The 22,994-nt window shown below is 32.3% G+C and overlaps 1 protein-coding gene across 3 annotated transcripts in view; it reads right to left on the reverse strand.

Moving 5' to 3' along the window:
• The window catches only part of ESR1 (estrogen receptor 1), a 345,878-nt gene that overhangs the window by 204,751 nt on the left and 118,133 nt on the right, over positions 1-22,994 (reverse strand). For all 3 annotated transcript variants that reach the window (XM_031937618.1, XM_023503274.2, XM_031937617.1), the window contains exon 5: positions 8,494-8,829. In XM_031937618.1, the coding sequence (XP_031793478.1) occupies positions 8,494-8,829 (336 nt within the window). The remainder of the gene's footprint in view (positions 1-8,493; positions 8,830-22,994) is intronic.

Here is a 22,994-nt window from a genome sequence, read left to right on the forward strand (position 1 = left end):
TTTTTTAAAATTAAATCACAATGAATTTCATTTGTCCTGATTCAATCAGGCATTATTTGCCTCAAGTATTTTTAAATGCCTTTTTTGAATTTTAGCATGTCAAACAGGTTGCTCATAAGGAAAGATAGTTCCAAAGAGAAGCCCCCATTAAAAGTTCACCAAACTGCAGGGAAGAGCTTAGTAACCTAGGCAACAGAACTGAAACATTTGGATTCCCTGGAACTAAGGGTTCCTAACCAGAAATACTTAATTCAGTCTCTCATCCTGAAGCCTAGGAACAGAACACTAGGCAGTGGGCTGTGAACACAGGTGAGATTTTAAAAAAACACCCTAAATGTAAACCTAAGACTACAATTCCTTCATGAGAATATTACAAAATCATAATGAAGTTTTACCTTTGTGTCTCATCTATGCCATTTCTTCTATTAGGCACAGTGGTGTAGCTACCTACTATATCTTTTCTTTCCAGCCATGAATGGTCTTAAAGTAATAACTACATTCTTGACTCTACTCAAGCAAAACATTTGATTTTGGAGAAGAAAACAATATTCCCATTATATATTGGGCATAGCCATAACCAGAAAATGATGCATTTCAGGCAAGCACCAAGAACTCTGAACAAAAGGTATTGTACCTTTAGCTAAAGGGGAAGACCACACAATAGTATGGTAACAGTTATTTCAGGACATGAACTGTCATGGAGACCCAAGATTCATACCAATGCCAGTATCTAAAAGTTTTATATTTTAACTGATTATGCTTGCTAACTATGTACTAAGCTCTCCTATTTCTATGTTGAAGACTACAAGAGCTGCTGATACCCTCTAAATGTAATACTGTAGGGCAGAACCCTAATTGTATCACCTTGGTAACAGCTGCTTTAATCTTTGCAAAGACTCTTCCTCTTTCTAGACCTCAATTGCCTCAGATATAAAAAGAGAAGTCTGTATTTATAAAGTCCTTTTCAATACTAAATCCTATGAGCTATGCTATAATGTTCTTTTCCACTGTTTTTTCTTCAAGGATTAACCAGATGCAGCATGTGATGCTCATTTGAAATAGTAGTTGCTACATTTTCATATTGCCTAGAAAGATACGTGAAAAAATGGCATTTTGGCAATTGTGTCAGTGTCATGAATTGTCCTTCAAGAGCTTTTGACAGCAATCACAAATATGGACCAATTTTTATAGAAGGATTAAGGATGATCTGAAACTGATCCTATCACATGAACCCATTTAATTAACTAATGGAGTTCTTTGGTTCAAATCCTCCTGTCCTCGAGAGAAAAGGTAACATACCACAGTCCTCGTATAAACTAAATTTTAATTATTTTATGGTTTTTCTCCAAGAATATATCAGTTCTATCTATATCTATCTATCCATCATCAATTATATGGTGTAGTATAGCTCAGAGCAGGGAAAGAAAGGAGGGCAGATTTTTCCCTATTTTCTAATTCAATTTAAGTCATAGTAATTCCTTTTTATTTTTCAAATAATAAAGTTCTTACCAGGAGCTCACCGTTCCTAAATGCTCCCAATGCTTCTCTTCCTTTGATCTCATTAACTTTTAGTGATTTCTTCTCTCTGCACCTCACCCCATAAAAATGTTAACTCTTCCAGTTACCTATACAAATAGCATAATATCCTAGGACATAATAGAAATCTAAGTTTGACCCAGCTAATTCTAGGTCACTGAGGCAGAATAGTCTTAATAAGGAGCAATTCTGTTGAGATTTTCTATTACTTGAATAAATCATATTAAGTAAATATAATGGAAGAAAATTTAAATTTTTTAAAAGGAATGAAAATACAAATTATTCATTTTAACCAAATTCTTATTTAAGAACCATTTGCCACAGATTACTTTAAATAAGAATATTTTATCTATTTTACAATTTTTTCATTTATATAACTTTAAGAATATACATGTTGTCTAACACAAGGAATATCTATTGCTAGAGACTTTTCTGATGACCAAGTGCTATACAAAACATACAAACTCTACCTAACATGTTTCTATTATGTGGAAGCAAAATAAATGTTATTAGGAATAGAAAAGGATGGTCCAATGGCAAGTTAATACTATATGATAAGAATATAACATAAAATAACCGACTTGGATCAAATCCATAGAACCAAGGAAAATGGTCCAGTGGTGAGTTACTGATCAGGATGAGTAAAGATGACTCTAGATGCAATAGGAGACCTTGACCTTTTTAAGCTAAGGTCTTCAACAGGTCTCAGTTTGACTGAGGTCCCATTCCTTCAGTCAGTGATCAAGGCTAGATAGTAATTGAGGCAAAGAATGGCCTCTTCCACCTAGTCAAAAAAAAATCTAAATAAACAAATAAATCTGGGAGGGAAAGACTAAGAGTCTGACTTCAGTATTCAAAGCTCCAGTATTCAAAGGGGAACAAAAAAAAAAACAAAAAACATGAAGGTATTGACAGCATATGCAAATTTAATTGAAGAGGCTGCTTTAGGGGAGTGGAGATATTTTAAATATATTGATATTATCAATATCAAGCAATGTCAAGCAATGATGTCCTTCTAGAATTTGAAAATAGAAGACAAAACTTAGTTGAGTATTTGTGCCTGAAGAAATAAAATAAAGAGAGACAATGGGAGGAACTCAGTAATGCAGAAGTAATACTTTATATAATAACTATAGTGTATTAAAGTGTTTTAACTCTTCAAGAATTCACCTATTCCCTTGAGTTAAGCCTATGAATCACTTTTTAGAATAATATTTTAAATGCCTAAGATTATAAAGGAAACCATTAATATAAAAATTTTCTCTTTGTCTCTCTTTCTCTTTGTCCTCCTCCTCCTCCTCCTCTATCTCTCTTTCTCTTCTTCCCCCAGCCTATATATATATATACATATGGATAGAGAGAAATATATATATATATATCTGTATATGTATATACATATATGTACCTCTGTTTTATATATAAGCATATATATATATATATATAACATATATATGTGTAAAGTTCCTTGGTTAAGAATCCCTGGTGTAGAAGAATTGTTCAAGGCCAATGACCAACATATTAGAGCTATCTGAAACTATAGAACAGGAGGAGGAAAGATAAGCCTTATAAGACTTAATAGTTCTTTGGCCACATTAAAGCTAACATTCATTTTGTGTGTGAGACTGTACCCCAATGATATACAGTTAACCTGATCATATTTATAGTATATCAAATGCCATGATCTTTCTTTTAATTTTTACAATTTGCCAAAAAATTGTGACAAATAAACATTACATGTTACTACGCAGTAGAAGCCATTCTGTATGCTTCATAACTTATAAAGAAAACTAAATATAATAAAAACAAAGACAAGCTTTCAAGTAAATAACATTTCATTTTTCATTTCTGATTTCAGGGTCAGGAAGAAGACCCATGGAATGATGGGTTTCATAACCTTTCACAAAGTGTTCTTAAGCAGCTAAGTTTGGAAGGTCAGCTAGAGAAAACAGACTAAAGAAAATACTTTTGGTACTTAAAAGAAGTTTGTACAAAATATTTACCTTCTAGTTTCATGAAACTGTTAAACTTCTACACATTGTGAATGATCTAAAAACTTCAAAGCAAGTAGCCTAGTGTATTATTTTCAGAAAAGAAAACTATTAAGGAGTAAATTATTAGCTAAGTTTGTACTGGCTGACCCCCCAAATCCTCTTTAGATTTAAAAAAACATCCTCTAACTGCCTTTCTTCATATCCTTAAAGGGATGCAAGATTTAGAAACACTATTCATGATAGCAAAGATTCAAGTCCACATGGGTATCCTGACTCATTAGAATGCATGTTAAAATCAAATTTGCCTCTTCTAAACTTTCAAGAGATCCCCATAACAGCAAAATCATTCAAGAATGTATCAGTCTTCTGATTTTAATAGAATAAGTCTAAAATAGGCATGCAGTATATTTTTCCCATTAATCAACCAAGTATTTTATCAAAACTTTTCAAATACTATATATTAAGCCTAATTCTCCTTCAAGAAGTTTCCATGACAAGAATCAATATATGTACATGTACCCATACAGATGTATAAAATAAATATAAAATAATATTGAAGGGGAGGAACTCAAAGAAAAAGAGGCTGGTCAAGAAAGGCCTCTTGTAAGGGGCACTATTTGGAATGATTTTTGAAAATAAATAGGGAATCTAAAAGACAAAAGCAAGAAGTATTCTATGTATCAGAGGTAGCTCATTCAAAGTCACAGAGATAGAAGGCAAAAAAACTTAAGTGAAATGTCAAAGAAGGCTAACATGATTGAACCAACAATGGAGTAAAGAGGAATAATATGTAATAACATTTGTAAGGTGGGTTGAAGCCAGATTTTGAAAATCCTTAAATGCCAAGGACAGGAATTTGTATTTGACTCTAGAATTACTAGGGAAGTTTATTAATCATGGGATTATTCATTTCAAGCTTGTGCTTGAAACATACTTGTTGAGAATTATCTATATGTTCTTGTATGATTTCACTATCATTTGGCCAGTTAAGAGCTATATCTCCCACCACACTCCAAGACATAGACTTCCCAAGTTTATCTTACTGCTAGATTGGAGTATTATCTATTATTTGATTATTTGAGGAAGTATTCCCTTTTATTAGCACAGAAAATTACAATTTTATTATACTGAAATGGGATGGAGCTGTTATTTTAAATAGAGAAAAATAGCATTCTGGAAGAAAGATGTTTTCAGAATTTTGCCTTTGTAAATCTTTCTCAGAAACTTGTAAACCAACTTTAAATATTTTTCCTGCCTCAGAAAACTTCATTTCTTTTCCTTTTTAAAGGTCCATAGCTATTTTTATTTTCTGCATGGTCAGACAAGGACACTTCTGATTTTTAACAGCTGTGGGTATAGATTTTGATAAAAATACACTTCATTTGTGTCTGTTTGTTTTAAAATTCAAGTAACAAGATATATTTTAGTCTAAGATATAAAGAATTGTTTGGCCCTTTCAAAAATAGTAATCAAGTTATGGACCTAAGACCCTAGATATTCCAACAGTATAAACTTGTGTAGTTATGAGTAAAACAGCTAACAAAGTATATGATGTTTTTCAACTCTAATACATTTTCTATTTCTGGATTGTAATGTCTATATATGACTCACCTATGGTTATCAATGAGCTAAGCTTTAATTTGCTCTTTTAGATGCCTTTCAATTTTCCGTTTTTTCTATCAAGAAAATCTGGTGATACATATTAATTGAAAATTATAAGAGAAATTATTGTATTGAACATTCTAAATTAGTGCAGAATTCCCTAGATAGAGGGGAAATATGTTAATGGATCAAAGGACAATGCCTTTAAGTTTATACATGGGGGAAATGGAAAAGTCAATAATATTAACATTAACTTTTTTTACCTTTCAAATTGAGGAAAGCAGTAGCTTTAGAAATAAAGGGAAACAAAATCAATCATTACATCTTATGTTTCTTTTGTCTAGTCTCTTATATCCACAGGATGACAGAGATCACGAGATGTGCAGAGAAATAAAATAAAATACCCACTCCTAGGACGCCTATCATAGGAGCCAGAATTTGAATAATCTAAATTCCTTTTGCAGAAATATGGCAGCTATCTAAGAAAGATATCTCTAAAATTACCTTCCTCCATGTCTTTACAACTGATTGTTAACATAAAATCAAAAAAGAAAAATGTGTATGCTAGTGAGAGAAGCAAGCTTGCTCTGTTTACTTCTTTCTATATATAAATTATTGGAAATGTAAAAAAAAAAAAAAAGAAAGAAAGGAAAGGAAAGGCATTGAATGTAAAATGTAAAGCTAGAAACCAAAAGATCTTCAATTTTCACTCTGTCCTCAGCTGTATTAAACATGTGAGAACCAGCCTCTTTGACTAATGCTTTCAAGTGGTACTGTAAGAATTTCAAGAATTACACACAAGTATATTATTTATGGGAAGGTTTAAATAGATCTACAACTAGAAGTGAGGTTTGGATTAGTTAGTGATGACTTCTCAAGAATATTTCAAGAGCTATAATTCTATTATATAATTTGAAGTTCTTTAATTCAAAAGATTTTCATCAATATTTTGTGCTAAACATCATAGTGTTGTTGAGGTAATGATTTCTATTTATAAATACTCTAAAATCCATTAGCTTTTGTCAGTCAACTAGCATTTATTCAATGCCTACAGTTTGCCAAGCATTGCTCTAGGCAATAGAGACAAAATAAAGGAATAGAAAAATCAAAATTCTAGTCCCTGATTGCAGACAGTTCATATGAAAGAGACAAAATGCAAGGTTACAAACAAGATATATATGGGATAAATTGAGGATAGCATCAGAGGGAAGGCACTAAGATTATTAGGAAAAGCTTCTTGTTGAAGGTGGTTCTTCAGCTGAGGCTTAAAGAAAGCTAGAAAAACCAAGAAGTTAAGATGAGGACAGAAAATTCCAGTAAGAGGGGATAGCCAGTGAAAATACTGAGTCAGGAGATGGAATAGTGTGTTCAAGGAACAAAAAGGATGTGGTGAAGAATAAGAAAATTGGGAAAGTAAGAAAGGGCCAAGTTTTGAAGGGTTTTAAAAGGCAAACAGAGGATTTTATATTTGATCCTGGAGGTAATAGGGAGCCATTAGGATTTATTTAATAAACCAATGTTATGGTCATACCATTGTTTTAGAAAGATCGATTTCACAGATGAGTAGAAAACAGATCAAAATGGGAAGGGCTTAAGGAAAAAAGAAAAATTTTCAGGCTATTGAAAAATCTAGGTACAATGTGACAAGCCCTGTACAAGGGGGTAGTGACAGTGGCAGAGAAGTTGTGATATATGAGAAATGTTTCAAAGGCATAAATAATAATATATGACAACTGATTGGATATGATGGAAGAGGGACAATTGAATGTTCCAAAATTCTTGATTTCTGCCACAGGGGAAAGCAATTAGCCAATTGATAGGGAGCATTATTCATAGAAGTAATGTGAAAAACCACACATTTAGCCTAAGACCTTATTCTTTGTCAGTGTGAAAACACATTGACTGAAGCTTGCTTACAGCCAAAAAGATATGTGAAATTCAAACATATTTGTTGAATTTCAAACACTTTATTAATCAGTGATACACATAGCTAACAAACAAGGACATAGAAGCTCAAACAAAAAGTTAGCATTTAACACCAAAAATGTAAATAAGACCATCATTCAGATATTTGCTAATTGTACTTCCCTTATATAAATATTCTTCTACATTTACTAGTTCAGCTAATTAGAGCATGATGCTAATCAGAACAAATTCATGAATTTGATTCTGAAATGAGCTTGTTATACTTTTTCTATTCAATAGCTATAGACTACACTTAATCCTGCTCATCTGATAAATGAATTCTGCTGGTCATGTTGATACCAATTTGAAAGTGACAGAGAAGTAAGACAAGAGGAACTAATGGAAAATGTCTGGATAAATCAGTACAAATACAATAATTAAATTAAATAAAAGAAACCTCTAAGTATATGATCTATTGGATATGGATCATAACCACATTGTCTTCATATTCTAAGAACAAATGTCTCTACTTGTTAACTTATGAATAATATATATGCTATTTTCCAAAAATAGTAGAACTATATTTCAAGGAAAGAAAATGTGACTTTAGGTCAAGTATAGAACTACAAATAGTCATAAGTTTCTACTCCATAAAAATTCCTTTTAAAAAAAAAAACTTATCTAATAAAAAAAAAGCAAAAAATAGAGCACCTCTATTCAATCCCACCAGTGATTTGCTGTGTAACCTTAGAAAGCAAAAGTTTCATATCCTTTTGTCTTAATCTGCATTAGATCATGAATGTAGATATAAGGATGGGAAAGGAGGTGGCACAAAAAATTACAATTAAGTTGGTTTCTTAAGATTAGCATAACAATTCTGACAAAACTATAGGACCAAAGAGTACAATCTAGCCCTTGATTCTCTTTTTTTTTAAATGTCTTCCTGGAAACTCCTTCGACAACAGAGAACGTGTTTTATATTTGTCCTACATACAACTATCCACCATAACCTTAGGCAGCGCTAGGAAAAAAAAATTCAGTAAATAATTCTTGATTTATAATCTTCTGTTAATAACTTAATTTATTGACCAGCAACATGAGGAGTTTTTTTTAAACAGAGGCATTTAATAATAATTGAATTGTTTTGATAACCTTGAACATGAAAGGTTTCATAGCACATCTTTTTTTTAATGTTTATCATTATCCTAATTTATTATTGTACAACGAATTTGTAAGAATTTTATTTTTTCAACAGCACTTTAAAATATCTGCCTAATTTTCAAGGGATTTCTGACACTTTAATCCTGAAACTTTAGAAAAATTATCTATCAATTAATATTGATTATTTTAGAAGTTATCTGAAAATTAAGTAGAAGAAGAGTTGTTTTCATTGATTCCCCCAACAAATTGCAAACAGTTTTATATTGTGACCACAAAAGCTCAGACTCAGCATCCTTACCTGGCACCCTCTTTGCCCAGTTGATCATGTGAACAAGCTCCCTATCTGCCAAGTTGGTCAATAAACTCATCATTGAAGCTTCACTGAAAGGTCTGTTCGGATCATATTCAGAATAGAGTATTGGCGGCTCAGCTTCCAGCAAAGCACTGACCATTTGTTCAGCTGTCAGGGACAAGGCTGGGCTGTTCTTCTTGGTATGTTTTATCAAGAGAGGGCTTGGCCAAAGAGTAGAAGCTCTCATGTCAGTCGAGGGACCTGCTTCATTTCTCCCATCCTGATCATCTCTTTGGCGTTTATGCTTCAACATGCGCCCACCTCGGCGATCCTTCCGGATTCCTAAGATTGCAAAAACAAACTAGTTAGTTGCCTCTGCTTTAACTTTACACTTCTACATTGAAATCACCATATTTTAAATTTCTTTTCAATTATTTTCTGTTATGAACACTAGAAAAATAATAAAAATATTAAATTGATTAATAATCAATTATTAGGAATTGACTGAATTTCAAAATATCAATATTTTTAAAATAGACATAACCTTGTTATTGAACAAAAGCATTCGATCCTCCATACTTTCAAACTAACCACTTGATAGAAACAACTGATGTACAATAATTTATCTAAGGTGACGGCTAAATATGTCTTATAAGACACAGGAGGTTTGATCAAGTTTTCATTACTACAAAACTGACAATTCATCATTTGGGATGTTTTCTCTGCTGAAAAAATAGCTATCATTCAGGTTCCAGAATTTTGTCAAGCTCTTGCTTTTCACAAATGTTCTTCTTTTTCCCCCCATCATAAAAATTTCCAGTTTATTATTATTTTTTGGCTAAACGTATACTCAGCTGTGGTTCTTGCTAACAAAATTATGGGGACATATCCCATCTCTTTCAAACTGCCTTGTTTAGTTATATCTTAGTCCACAAAAGGCAGCACTACTAAACAAAGAGTAGATTTGCAATTAAATAGGAACAGATGAAAGATAAAAATTATTATGGCCACTAAAAGTCTTTAACTTCACCACATCTAGCCAAATTGCAAGATTAAAGCTTGGCTAACAAGAATGTTTACATTAGTGAAAAAAGTTATTGCAACCATTTTTTTTTAATTCAAGAGAACACACAAGAAAATTTACTCTTCAGAAAATATGGCTTTACTGAATATAGACAGACATAATCTGTTAATGTTAAAACTGTTTTTTTTCTTTCTTATTCTTTGGTATAAGGGATATCTCTCTCAGCAGAGAATAAGGGAATCCTAAAAGCCTTTAAAATATTAAAATTTAAAACTGCACTAAAACTTGGAAGCAAAAATGGTATGAGAATAAAAGATACCAAACCCAGAATAAAGATATGGAATTGGTCAGACTCTTTCTTCAAAATGTCAGGGGACCTAGAAAAATGTTTTCTTTGGGGAATATTAGATTAGATTACTGTTCTCCATTTTACAACTGGGACCTAAGGATACAAAGGTTGGGAATTGAAATTAGGGTCTTTCTGATTCTAAGTCCAGCATGTTATCTAGTACACAATCTTTCATTTCTTTTCCAATAATAATTAGTATCTAGATGGGGCTCAAAATTTACAAATATGTGTGTGTATATATGCATGCCATCATTTAAGCCTCACAACTAGCCTGAGAGGTAGGCACTATAGGCAGTGTTACCTACATTTTACAAGTGAGAAAATTGGAAACACAATAAAATAACTTGTTCATAGTGCCAAAGGTAAGATTTGAGAGTGAATTGTACTTGATCCAGATCCAGCAAGGTCTCTACTGTGCTATAACAGCTCTGTACATTTTCTAGAAAGAGCACAAATTTTAGAGTTAGAGGACCTGGTTTTTTAACTTCTTTCTCTGATGTTTACTACTTGTGAGACCTTGAGCAAATCACTCTGCTCAGATTCTTCATCTGGAAAATGAAGAGTGTGGATGAGAAGACAACTTTCAGTTAGGTGGTTGAGAGGTGTCAAGGAATATAAAATACTGAATTTAGAGACAGAACTGGGTTACAATCCTGCCTCAGAATGACCCTTGGCTAGTCATTTGACAATCATTATTGTCAATTTTCTCATCCATGAAATGCAGATAATAATAGTACCAACAACCCGGAGCTGTTATAAGAATCAAATGAGGTCCTATATGTTCCACCACTTTGCAAACCTTAAAGTGCTAAAGAAATGCTAGCTATTATTACTTATTGTTATTATTATTATTATTATCATTATTATGACTTAAGATTTATACTTCTATAAGATTATAATCAGTAAAATCTCTACTTAATATTCAAAGTAACAAGATAATCTTCAATTTGTAGTTTAAACTTTGGCCATCACATAATGTAGGAAGTTGACATCCTTGGAGAAACATTTAGTTGTAAAAATAAATTGAGAAGACTGATAATAGTATTTGTGTCAAAACCAAGCCAGCTTTCATCCCTTCATCTGAACCATCACAGCAATCTCCTAATCTTCCTTTCTCAAAATTTTCCCTACTCTCATCCACTCCCCAAAGAGCCACTTGAGTAAATTTCCTAAACCACTACTCTACTCAACAAATACCTGTTACTCCTTATTGCCAGTAGAAACAAATTTCAACTCCTCTATTTGACATTTAAAGTTCCTTAAAACTCAGTTTTTCTTGTGTGATTATACCTTATTTCCCTCCAAACACAGTGCAGTCCAACCAAAATGACATTTTTGCAATTCTTCACATATAACATTCTATTAACTATCTATATCTTGACACATTGGCTGATCCCTATGCCTGGCCATAATCCCTCCTCATCTCTGCCTCCTGGAATCCTCATTTTTTCCATTATTTAGCAAAAGCCTCATCATCTATATGAATAAAATTTCCCCAAGTTATTAGTACAGTTAAGTAACACAGGACAATGGGTGTTAGACTTGGAATCTGGAAGACCTTCAAATCCTGCCCTCAGAGTTTACTCACTATATCATCCTGGGCAACTCTTTTAACTTCTTTCATTCTCAATTTCCTCATTGTTTAATGGAGATAATGATAACACTTACCTCAGAGGGTTGTCATGAGGTTCAAATGAAATTATATAAATAAATATAAATAAAAACTGAATGCTAGCAATTATAATTATTCATTGTTATACCTCCTTCCTGCAACCCTTATCTTATATCCAATACAGAAAGAGAGAGAGAGAGAGAGAGAGAGAGAGAGAGAGACAGAGAGAGACAGAGAGAGAGACAGAGAAACAGATAGAGACAGAGATAGAGAGATGAGATTAAGAAATGTTTTTTTGTTAGTCAATTATTTTGATATTTGAAGTTAAATTACTTCACTGTCAAATATCTTGAACAAGAGCAGTAGACTGCAAGAATATGATAAGGCTTCAGAGCAAAAGTTCTTTAAAGGGCATTGAAAACTGATATTTTTAAGAACAATTCATAATTACATGCTTGAGTCTTATAGTAGAAGATAAAATTCAATTACAATTTCACTTAAGTTGATGGGAATGAATTATTTTCTTAGTGTTATTAGGCCTCTTTCTGAAATATTATTTAGGCCTAGAGTCTACAACTGCAAAGAGTAAGGTAATTAAAATTTAGAAAATAGGACCTATGAGGAATGAAGAAGTGATTCAATTAAAGAAGAGAAGGCTGAGGAATGTCATTAGCTTCACTAAAGTGAAAGGAAAAGTTAATTGATTTCAACTAAAGAATAAGAGGTTTAGATTAAATCCAAGGACTGATACTGATGATTGGCAAATGCTGGCATACTTGTAAAGATAGGCTATGAACTCTTGTTCCTTGGAAGTATTTGAAATTAGTGTAGTTATTCATAGGAATGATGGTTTTGAGAGTACTGTGAAACCCTGGAATTGACTCACCTCCCTTATAAGTCTAATGAAAGTATGATTCACATGGTAATTTCTAAACCAAAATGAATTGAAGTTTGTTGGGAAGTAGAAAATCAGGCAGTCTAATACTTATAAAATTGCTTACCAGATAAAAAAATAAAAATAATGGGTAGAATCAATCAATATTAAAACTCAGTTTATTTCTATCTCATTGGCTTTCTAAAAGTTGAAATGTAGTTTGAGAAGAAAAGTAAGCAATTTGTAAATCATTGGCAATGAAAAAAAATACAAATTTAAACAACTCTTAACTTTAACCTCATATCCAGCAAATTAGGAAAGATCATAAAAATTAGAAATAGTGAAATGGAATGATGAAAAGCCAAGCACAGTAAAACACAATTAATGGATCTTTCATATAATTCTGGAAAGCAATTTTATGTTTTGCTTTTGTTTTTTGAAAAGTGTTAAAATGTCTGTACCCTTTGATCCAGAGAAACTATTGCTTAAAAATACCCTAGGGATCCTTAAGGTGTTGAATACCCTAAAATATTTATATACCAGTACTTTAAAAAATCAAAGAAATAGAAATAAAGTAGATGTCTATCAATTGAAAGAATGACTAATCAAATTGTTATATATTGATGTACTAATATGTTATAACTGTGCTGTAAAGATGGTGGATATAATTTATTGAAATATATATGAAAACAAAAATTGATAGAAGTAAAAAGAATCAAGAACACAATACACATAATTATTATTACAAGTGAGTGACAAAGAAGAAGAAAAAAGATGATGGTGGTAGTGGTAGTGATAGTGATAAAAAAAAAAGAAGGCGAAGAAACTGAAAACTACATAATCATAATGAGCACAATTAACACTGAATAAAAGTCAAGAAAATTTATCTCTTTTCCTACTTAGGAGACATGTGGGAGTATGAGAGTAGAATATTTCATGTATTTTAAGATTTCATTGATGTTGTTTTTTCTTTATTTTTTTACAAAAGAATGAGGAGGGACAGGGATATATTCTGAAATTAAGAGTCATATCGAAACAAAAGATATCATTTGAAAAATTCTAAAACAGAAAAACATGATAAACACAATGGTACAGATAACTTTAACCAATAACCCATCCACAACAGCAAGTCATAAAATAAAGATTAATGTTTGCCAAAGGAATTTGCTCTTCTTGCGGAGAATGTCTAAATGCAATAGAGATTTCATATAGATTATAAGGTACTATAGCATTTATATGGCAATTTGTAGATGGCATTGTGCTTGGTTCATGCAGCAAAATATAAATTCTTCCCAATGACATGCATAATTATTCTAAATAAATGATCTAACAATTCACTCAGGGAAAAAACAGATAAGTTTAAAAAAACACAAATAGTATACAACTGGATAGCCAGTCCATTGAGACACTACAGATGGATATGGAGCTGGGAACAGAATTGCATAAGAAGTACAAAGTAGACCAAATTACATTGAGAAAAATTCAGAGTGCTTCTAATGATCTCAAGCTGTTCCTTGACACAATGCATCTTTTATCCCAAATGTCTTCTCAATGATACTATATGAGTAAGTTTGTTGGAACACCACAATCTTAAAAAAATTAAAAACACAGATGAGCCAAAAACCAACAAAAAGGTGAATGATGGATATAAACAGACTCAATACATGTCTGATGATGACCTATGCTTTATGAATAAGAGATGGCATAAGGTATATCATGAGAAAAATGTATAACTGGTGAGGGGATGCAAAATCATATCATAAGAACAAAAGTTGAAGGAACTACACAAATGCTTAGGCTTAGGGGGAAAAGATTGTATAAATCTTCTCATTTGGGAAAAAAGATACATAAGTGCTATCTTGCAGTATTTTGTGGGCTATTGTGTGGAAAAGAAATGAGACTTATTCTACTTGGACCCATAAGACAGGTGTAATACTAAATGTAAAAAATTAAAGGGAAATAGATTTTTATACTCCAAATAAGGGAGAACTTCCTAAAAATTAGATCTGTTATTGTTGCTGTTGCTGCTGCTGCTACTACCTTAATGGAAAAAGCAGTTTGGGGAGCCCATCCCCACCCAATCATTAGAGGATTTCATGGAGAAATGGATGGCTATTTAATGGGCAAGGAATAAATTCTTCAAGTTGGATCTGGACTAGATATTCCTTAAGATTCCTTCCATTTCTAAGATTCTATGATGCTATACACATGTGATGAAATCCTTTGATACTACTCTGGGAAGCATACATATCTGCACTAAGAATACAGAAATAACAATATGGCACAAGAATTCTAAAATTATCCTAATTTAAATGGGGGTTGAATGGGCAAACAAGGAATTCTAAACTCCATTTGTAAATCAATCTGGCTTAAATGAAGTCTACAGAAGCAACATAATTTAGTGGCTAGAGTGCTAGAATTAGAAGCAAAAGATCTGGGTTCAAATCCCACTTCAAAAGGTTATTAGTTACATGGATCATAAGCAAATCATTGAACTTCTCAGAATTACTTTGCTCATTTGTAAAATCTTTGTACTTTATACTTTATCATGGTGTCAATTAGTCAGTCCAAAAGCTTTTATTAAGTGTCTATAATGTTCCAGGTACTGTATTAAACTCTGGGGCTACAAAAAAAAAAAAAAAAAAAAAAAGTGAAAGATAGTCCCTGACTCAAAGTTCTCACAGTTTAATGGGGAAGTTGTTTTGAGTTAAGCACTTTACAAATTTAAAAGTGTTGCATAGAGATTCAGCCCTGGCAGTCAGGAGGACTTGCGTTCAAATTTGCCCTCAAACACTTAATACTTCCTAGCTATGTGACCTAAAGCTAGTCACTTGACCCCAATTGCCTACAAAAAATTTAAGTGTTCTACAAATATGAACTATTTTTATTATCACATGCACAATATAGACTGTATCTAGCTTATAGCTAATTCTTCATTATTCTGGATTATAGAAAATAGGAATAGCATAGAAAATTGAAATTCACAGATAATTTTTTAAAATGTATTATCTTCTCCTTAACAAAGAGACTTTAAGGACTATTTCTGAATAGCAAAAAAAAAATCCACACTAGTAAAATAGCCAAATGATCAATATGCCAGGCAGCAAAAATGAGAATGATAAACATTTAGTTTGAATTACTAAAAAACAATTAGATATGACAATCAAAATTGTCTGTATAATATGCAGTACTTTGTATGTTTGCAAACATTGTGCACAATTTTAATAGCATACAAACAAGATTTGTTGTCATCTAATTTAAAACTGATAGCACTTAAAATGAATAAGGATAATAAAGCAAAATGTTTCAATAACATTATGATAAAGTTCCACAATTAATACACTGGTGCACTTGCCCTCATTTGTCCAAGTTTATGGACCTCTTCTAAGAAGGAAAAAAAGATTTGAAATGAAAGGCCTCACAAGAAGAAGATGCTCCCACCAAAAGGTACTGGAAGGCCAGGAGCACCCTAAAAATATTTGCCAGGGAAAGAGTAGATGGATAAGATGTGAAGTGGAGAGCTTGAAAGGGGGAAAGGGAGATAGAAGATGGGAAAATAGAAAATCAGAAAAGATAAACTACTTTAAAACACAGTCCTGTCCATAACATTGAGAGATTTGTTCCAAGAACTTGCTAGGTCAAGTGCGCAATTTTGAAAGCCTATTTCTAATTATACAAAGTTGTCATTAACTGCTCATTTTTCATTCTTCTTTGAATTCTTTAGCTTAGCATTTGTATCTCAACAAAAGCTAGAGAACTAATAATATTTGTTAATAAAGCAATTCAATTTATTATTCCACTTTAATTTGGGGTCTGACTTTTTAATGACTTTTTAAATGATCTTTTCTTTTGCTTAACATTTTATGCCACCAGTGAAATCTTATAGCTAATGTTAATCTCACAACTGCCTTAAGACTGCTTTGAAATGTAATCAAATATATAAAACATGATAACTTCCCTCCTATTTTTCAATAAGGCCACATTGCTCACTTCAATTCAAAAGACAAAGAAATTTAAAAGTTTTTTTTTTTGAAAAAAAATTTTTGAAAGTGTGAGTGCTAAATAATGTCTAAGTCCTTCTGAATTGATTTTTATTATTTTCCTCCAAATACCTAGCCTATAACAGCTTTCAGTCTACAGCTTTAAAAGCCCTAAACTCCAGAAGTCTCTCTAACTGGCAATGAAAAGAGGTTATTCATGTGAAGATAGTGAGCCAGGAATTCTCCAAGACAGAAGATGACCTGGCAGCCCAACAAAATCTATTACATGTGCCAACATTAAGTTGCCCAAGCTAAAACTATTAAAACATCCATCCAAACCAAATGGATGAAAAATAAAATTTCATTCCAAAATTAAAATATGAACACTGAAAACAAACACATTGGTGTTCTTGAAAGACCACTTGGTCTCTGTTCACCCAAATTCAACAGCTATAATGGCAGCTGGGTAATACTGGGAAAGATCTGAGTTTGAATTCTACTTTAGACACTTACGGTGTGACTCTAGACAATTCTCTTAATCTCTCAGTTTCATCAGCTTTTTCATCTATTAAGTGAGGGAATTGGACTCAATACCATTTGAAATCCATTCTTGGTTCTAAATTGCTCTTTTATAAATGGTACAGGACCAACATGGCCAGGGTATTTTAGAAGTGCCAAAGAACAAAATACATAATAATCTCTGCCGTTATTAGCTCACAGAATTGTTTGTGAAGAGAAGCAATATGACATAGGAGGGCAGAAAGAATCCTAGACCTAAAATCAGAAGGCCTAAATTCAAATCCTGTCTCAGACATTTATGATCTCTATGAACATGTACAAGTCAAAAATCCCTCTTAGCCTTAGTTTCTTCTATTTTAAAAGAACATCATAGCACTAAAATTATAAAGGTTATTCAGCATCATAGATTTAGAGTTGGAAAGGAATTTGGAGGTGAAGTTAGACCCTTCATTTTCAAATGCAGAAACCAAAGTCAAGAGTAGTTTGTCCAGCGTTATCTAGTTAGTGTTTGAGGTAGAAACAAAACTCAGCACTTCCTGATCTCCCAAGTTCCAGCCCTCTCTCTGCTATACCTTATTGCCTCTCATGAGATATAGATAACAAAACTGTGGCCAGGAAAATGCTTTAGAAGCTTTAATGTGTCATGTAAATTCAAGTCATTGTCATGAAATGAAATTTTTCAAATGAAAGTTCTTTACAAATTATCAAGTTTACAAGATGTTATGATCTCATTCTCATATATCATATTAGATGTGGGTCTATTTTAACATTGATACTAATCAGCTTTGTCATTATTTGTTTTACTAAATAAAAAGCTTGTATTTAAAGTATTTGAAGTGCCATTTTTTTAAACTTTTCAGCTGGCAAAATATTGAATAACGCAATTTTTACTCTAATGAACCCAAGAAGCAATGGTTTTAATGTTGCTCTTTTTATTAATCTTTTATCCAGTTATACAAGTACTATTTCCAAGACTATATATTTAATAGAAAAGCACATTAATGGATAGACACCCAGCCTTAGAATTAGAAAGATATGGGGCCAAGTCCCATTCTCTGACACAGAATGGCTATAAGACCTTAGGCAAATAACAAACTCTCAAGGATCCCAGGTAATATTCCAAGATTCTAAATTACAGAGATGGTTCCAATATTAAATGAAATAGGAAATAGACTCACAAGGAGTTCCCTATACCAATGTAATTATAGGTCATGTTTAAGATAAGAAATAAACAAGTCCTAACATTATAAAGGTCTGTAAAACTTCTTCCCTTCTCTCTCTATCTGTCTCTCTGTGTCTCTCTGTCTCTGTCTCTTTCTCTTTCTCCTCTCTATCTCTTTGTGTGTATCTGTCTTTGTGTGTCTGTCTCTGTGTGTATCTCTTCTCTCTGTCTTTCTCCGTTTCTGTCCCTTTTCCCTTTTTTCTCCTCTCTTTGTCTCTCTCCCTCAGATATCATCCCTCAGATAAGATATCAAATCTGATCAATCCTTCCTTTGTATTTTCTCACACATCCTTCTCCTTCCTATTCCTACCACCACTATTTTATCTCAGCTCTTTATCTATTAATACTGAAATTATTGCATTAGCCAGTGAATTTTTTCTCTGTCATCCCTTCTCCAATTTATTCTGCAATACTTCTGACCAGTGTATCCTGCTAAAACAAATAACTTCAACAATAATCCTAATCTTTTGTTAGTTCTCCATGATCCATAGGATACAACTGTTCATTCATTTAATATTTAGTGGTTACTTATGTGCAAGATAAGAAAATAGTTGATATTAAGTTGCAAAGATGGAAAAATGTAGTTTCTCCCTATATGATATGTTCTCATAACATGTTAAATAGCAATGAAATTTTCTGTTTTTAAGTCATATCAAAGTTTAAACTAATTCAGAAACATATCTCATTTTTACAAACTTCAGAGTTTACAAAGCTCTTCTCCAAAAATTTGCATGTAAAATATTGTCTTCCTCAAAAATAAACATATAATATAACCTAAAAGAATAAGTAGAAAGAAATATTCATCTCTAATATTAACATCCTAGAATAAATATACTCTCGAATTACCATAAAAAGTTAAGCATAAAGTATGTTTGGCTAAATGGTCTTATTGAAAGATTGTTTGACTATTTTCTTTTCTTTCTGAAATCTCAGGTCAACGAGGGAAAGTTCACCTACTAACACAGAAGAATTAGAATGCCGTATTAACATATTACAGCAAAAACTAAAATCAATACAAAACTAGAAGAAAGAATTATGATAAAAAGCTGTCATGTAAACAGAACAATTCCACCTTATCTATTTAAACAAGGTATTGATGGCAAAAAATGGAAAGCAGATGGAGGAAAGGACATTAACATGGATTGTAAGTTTCGTAGAAGTTTAACCAATGTAAACCAATCGCCATAATGAGGATCACAGGAGACAAAAAGAGCCAAAAAAATCGCCTCAGTCAGGAAACACTTTACCTTCTTGCCAAGTGCAGAGATGAAGCAGCCAAGGGCAATACTGGTTTAAAATATAAACTTGTTTGTAAAATCTTACAGAGAAGGATGGTGGAAGATTGTGAGCAATATCTCCTCATAAAACAGTGAGAAGCAGTGGAAGAATAAACAAGTTTAAAGAAACCATGGCAAGGAGCTCAACTAAACAAAGTCAGCCCAAGGTCATTTAAAGGAAAATGGAAGGAAAACAGCAAGTAGACAAGAAATGGAAAATATCTGTGAAGATTTTATTATGAAATTTTTTCAAAAAGTATGGTATATCTACCACTTTTGGATTGTAGCATCATCATTCTGGATATGCTACTTGAAGAAGTGGCAGCACTGAAGAAAACAAGATGCAGAAAACCACCTAAAGAGAGTGTTTATGAATTGATTCTTAAGTATCTAAATAAGGAGACACTAAAAGCATAAGGAAAAAATCTTGGACTTTATTGCTAACTACAATTGTCAAAAGCAACCAAGATAGGCAGCTGGGTGGCACAGTGAATAGAGCACTGAGTCAAGGAGACATGAGTTCAAATCTGTCCTCAGACACTTGCTAGGTGTGTGATCTTTGACAAGTCATTTAACTACTGTCTGCCTCAATTCCTGAACTAAAAAATGGAGGTATTAGTAAGCACCTACATACCAAGTACTAAGGAAAAAATGAGATGATTTATGTAAAGCACATAGTAGATAATAAATTCTTGTTTCCTTTCTAGTGAGAAAACACTGACAACGATAGTACCTCATCTATACTTTTACCATCTGAATATCAAATTTTATGAAAGTAAATTATATATGCAACAAAAGTATTCTTGATGAAAGTATTAAGAGGAAACAGATGAGTTTTATGAAATAATACTTCATATTAGAATAAAATTAGTTGAAATATAGAGATTATAAGATACCAATATATTTATTTTGTTGATTTATGAAAATCATGTGTCTGATTAGAGCAAAATGTTACATTACAGCTCTCCTCCAACAAAATGTTTCCTGCATATATCTTCTCCATTGAACTTTTGATGATCTTCTGTTTCACTTCTTTAATGACAATATTATTCAGTAATTCACAGCCATACAACATCATCAGAATGTTTTGAAAATATGGATCTTGTTTTAGGGGAAAACTTTCCATTATTTAAAAAAAACTTGCAGAAATAAAATTTTAACCCTCTGGCCATTAATATCAAATAAAGCATTAAAAAAGGAAAACATATGATTGCCAAAAATTGTTTCCCACTGTCATGGAAGATTTCATGTTGGAGATTTCATGTTGAAGAGTGATATCTTAATAGATAGTAATGTTCCCAGAAGTTCCTACTGGATAGTGACATTGTGCTGCTTACAACAAGGTCTTGAATGTTGTAGAACTTCTCAATTGAGATCCATGAGCACTCAAAAGTGCTTGGCCTCATTTCTAAAATATATAGAAAACTGGCTCAAATTTATGAGAATTCAAGCCATTCTCCAATTGATTGTCAAAGGATATGAACAATTTTCAGATAAATTGAAACTATTTCTAGTCATAACTCACTATTGATCAGAGAAATGCAAATTAAAACAACTCTGAGATACCACTACACACCTCTCAGATTAGCTAATATGACAGGAAAAAATAATGACAAATGTTGGAGGGGATGTGGGAAAAATGGGCCATTAATACATTGTTGGTGAAACAGTGAACGGATCCAACCTTTCTGGAGATCAATTTGAAACTATGTTCAAAAAGTTATCAAACTGAAGCAGTTAGATGGAGCAGTGGATAGAATGCTGGCCCTGAAGTCAAGAGGACCTGAGTTCAAATCCAGCTCAGATACTTAATACTTCCTAGTTGTGTGACCCTGGGCAAGTCACTTAATCCCAATAGCCTCAGGGAAAAAAAAGTTATCAAACTGTGCATACCCTTTCATTCAGCAGTATTTCTACTGGGGTTATATCCCAAAGAGATCTTAAAGGAGGGAAAGGGACCCACATGTGCAAAAATGTTTGTGGCAGACTTTTTTTATAGTGGCAAGAAACTGGAAACTGAATGGATGCTCAACAATTAGAAAATGGTTGAATAAATTATGGTATATGGATGTCATGGAATATTATTGTTCTGTAAGAAACAACCAGCAGGATGATTTCAGAGAGCCCTGGAAAAACTTACAGGAACAGGATGCTAAGTGAAATGAGCAGAATCAGGAGATTATTATACATGGCAACAAAAAGATTATATGATGATCAATTCTGATAGAAATGACTCTCTTCAACAATGAAATGATTCAAACCAGTTCCATTTATTCAGTGATGAAAAGAGCCATCTACACTCAGAGAGAGGACTGTGGGAACTGTGTGGTTCACAACATAGCATTTTCACTTTTTTATTGTTGTTTGATTGGATTTTATTTTGCTTCTCTTTTTTTTTTACTAGTTTGATTTGATTTTTCTTGTGCAGCATGATAATTGTATAAATATGAATGTATATATATTGGATTTAACATATATTTCTACCATGTTTAACATATATTGGACTACTTGCCATGTAGGGAAGGGTGTGGAGGAAGAGGGGGGAAATTGGAACACAAGGTTTTACCAGGGCTAATGTTGAAGAATTGTCCATACATATGTTTTGAAAAATAAAAAGCTTTAATAAAAAAAATTCAAAAAAAGTGCTTGGCTTTACTATTCATAGAAGAGAAAAACAAGTGAAAGTGAATAATGCTATTAACCTAGATGGCAAAATCCAGATTAATAAACAATCAGTAGAGTTTATATAATAACATAGCAATTTGATCATATATACTATGCATGGACTATGCTCTCTTGAGCAAGGTTGATTATTTTAGAGAAATTACAAATTTTTTTATTCATTAATAACTTCAAGTTCTTCCCTAAAAAAAGACTCATAATTTAATAACAATATTTTGATTGTGTTGTATGGATCTGAGTTATGCAATACTATTGTTGCCAAAGAAATGAAGCAGTGGATCACCCAAAGGACAATAGAATAGACTGTATTCATTCATTCGCTATTTATAAAACACCTGGAATGTTAAAAAGAAACATGTCAGACATCATGCTAGGCACTGAAAATACAAGATCAAAGAAAAGTCCCCTTCCCTCAAGGAGTTTATATCCTATTTGCAACAACACAGTATAATTGAGGTCCATCATTAGAATTAAGGCTGTGAAATACTTGAAGATAGGGATGGGGTTTTTTAATTTTCTTCATATCCTCAGTAGTTATCAGTATCTGGCACAGGGTAAAGGCTTAATAAATGTTTATTAATTCATCAACTATTCAGGAGTGGTATAAAATATGACTTTGTGGAAATGTGTATGACTGAAAAAATGATCTGAGATTATCAAGATTGATAACTTCTCATATAACCTCCTGATATCAAGAGAAGATGAGAAAGATTTCTGGCACTTTGGACATATCATCTAGGACTAACAAATGGGAAGATGAACTAGTGGAAGGTATAACAGAGGGTCATAGATAAATTATAATCTGCATTATTGGAGACAATATGTATATATTAATAATGACTAACACTTATATAGCATTTTAACAATCGCAAAGTACTTTGAACACAATATCTTTTGTAGTCATTGATTTTTTAAAAACTATTCACAGAAATGGTGGAATATCGACTCTAAATGTGGGACTCTAATAA

This window comes from Sarcophilus harrisii, chromosome 4 (genome assembly GCF_902635505.1).
Source record: "Sarcophilus harrisii chromosome 4, mSarHar1.11, whole genome shotgun sequence".
NCBI classification, from domain to species: domain Eukaryota; kingdom Metazoa; phylum Chordata; class Mammalia; order Dasyuromorphia; family Dasyuridae; genus Sarcophilus; species Sarcophilus harrisii.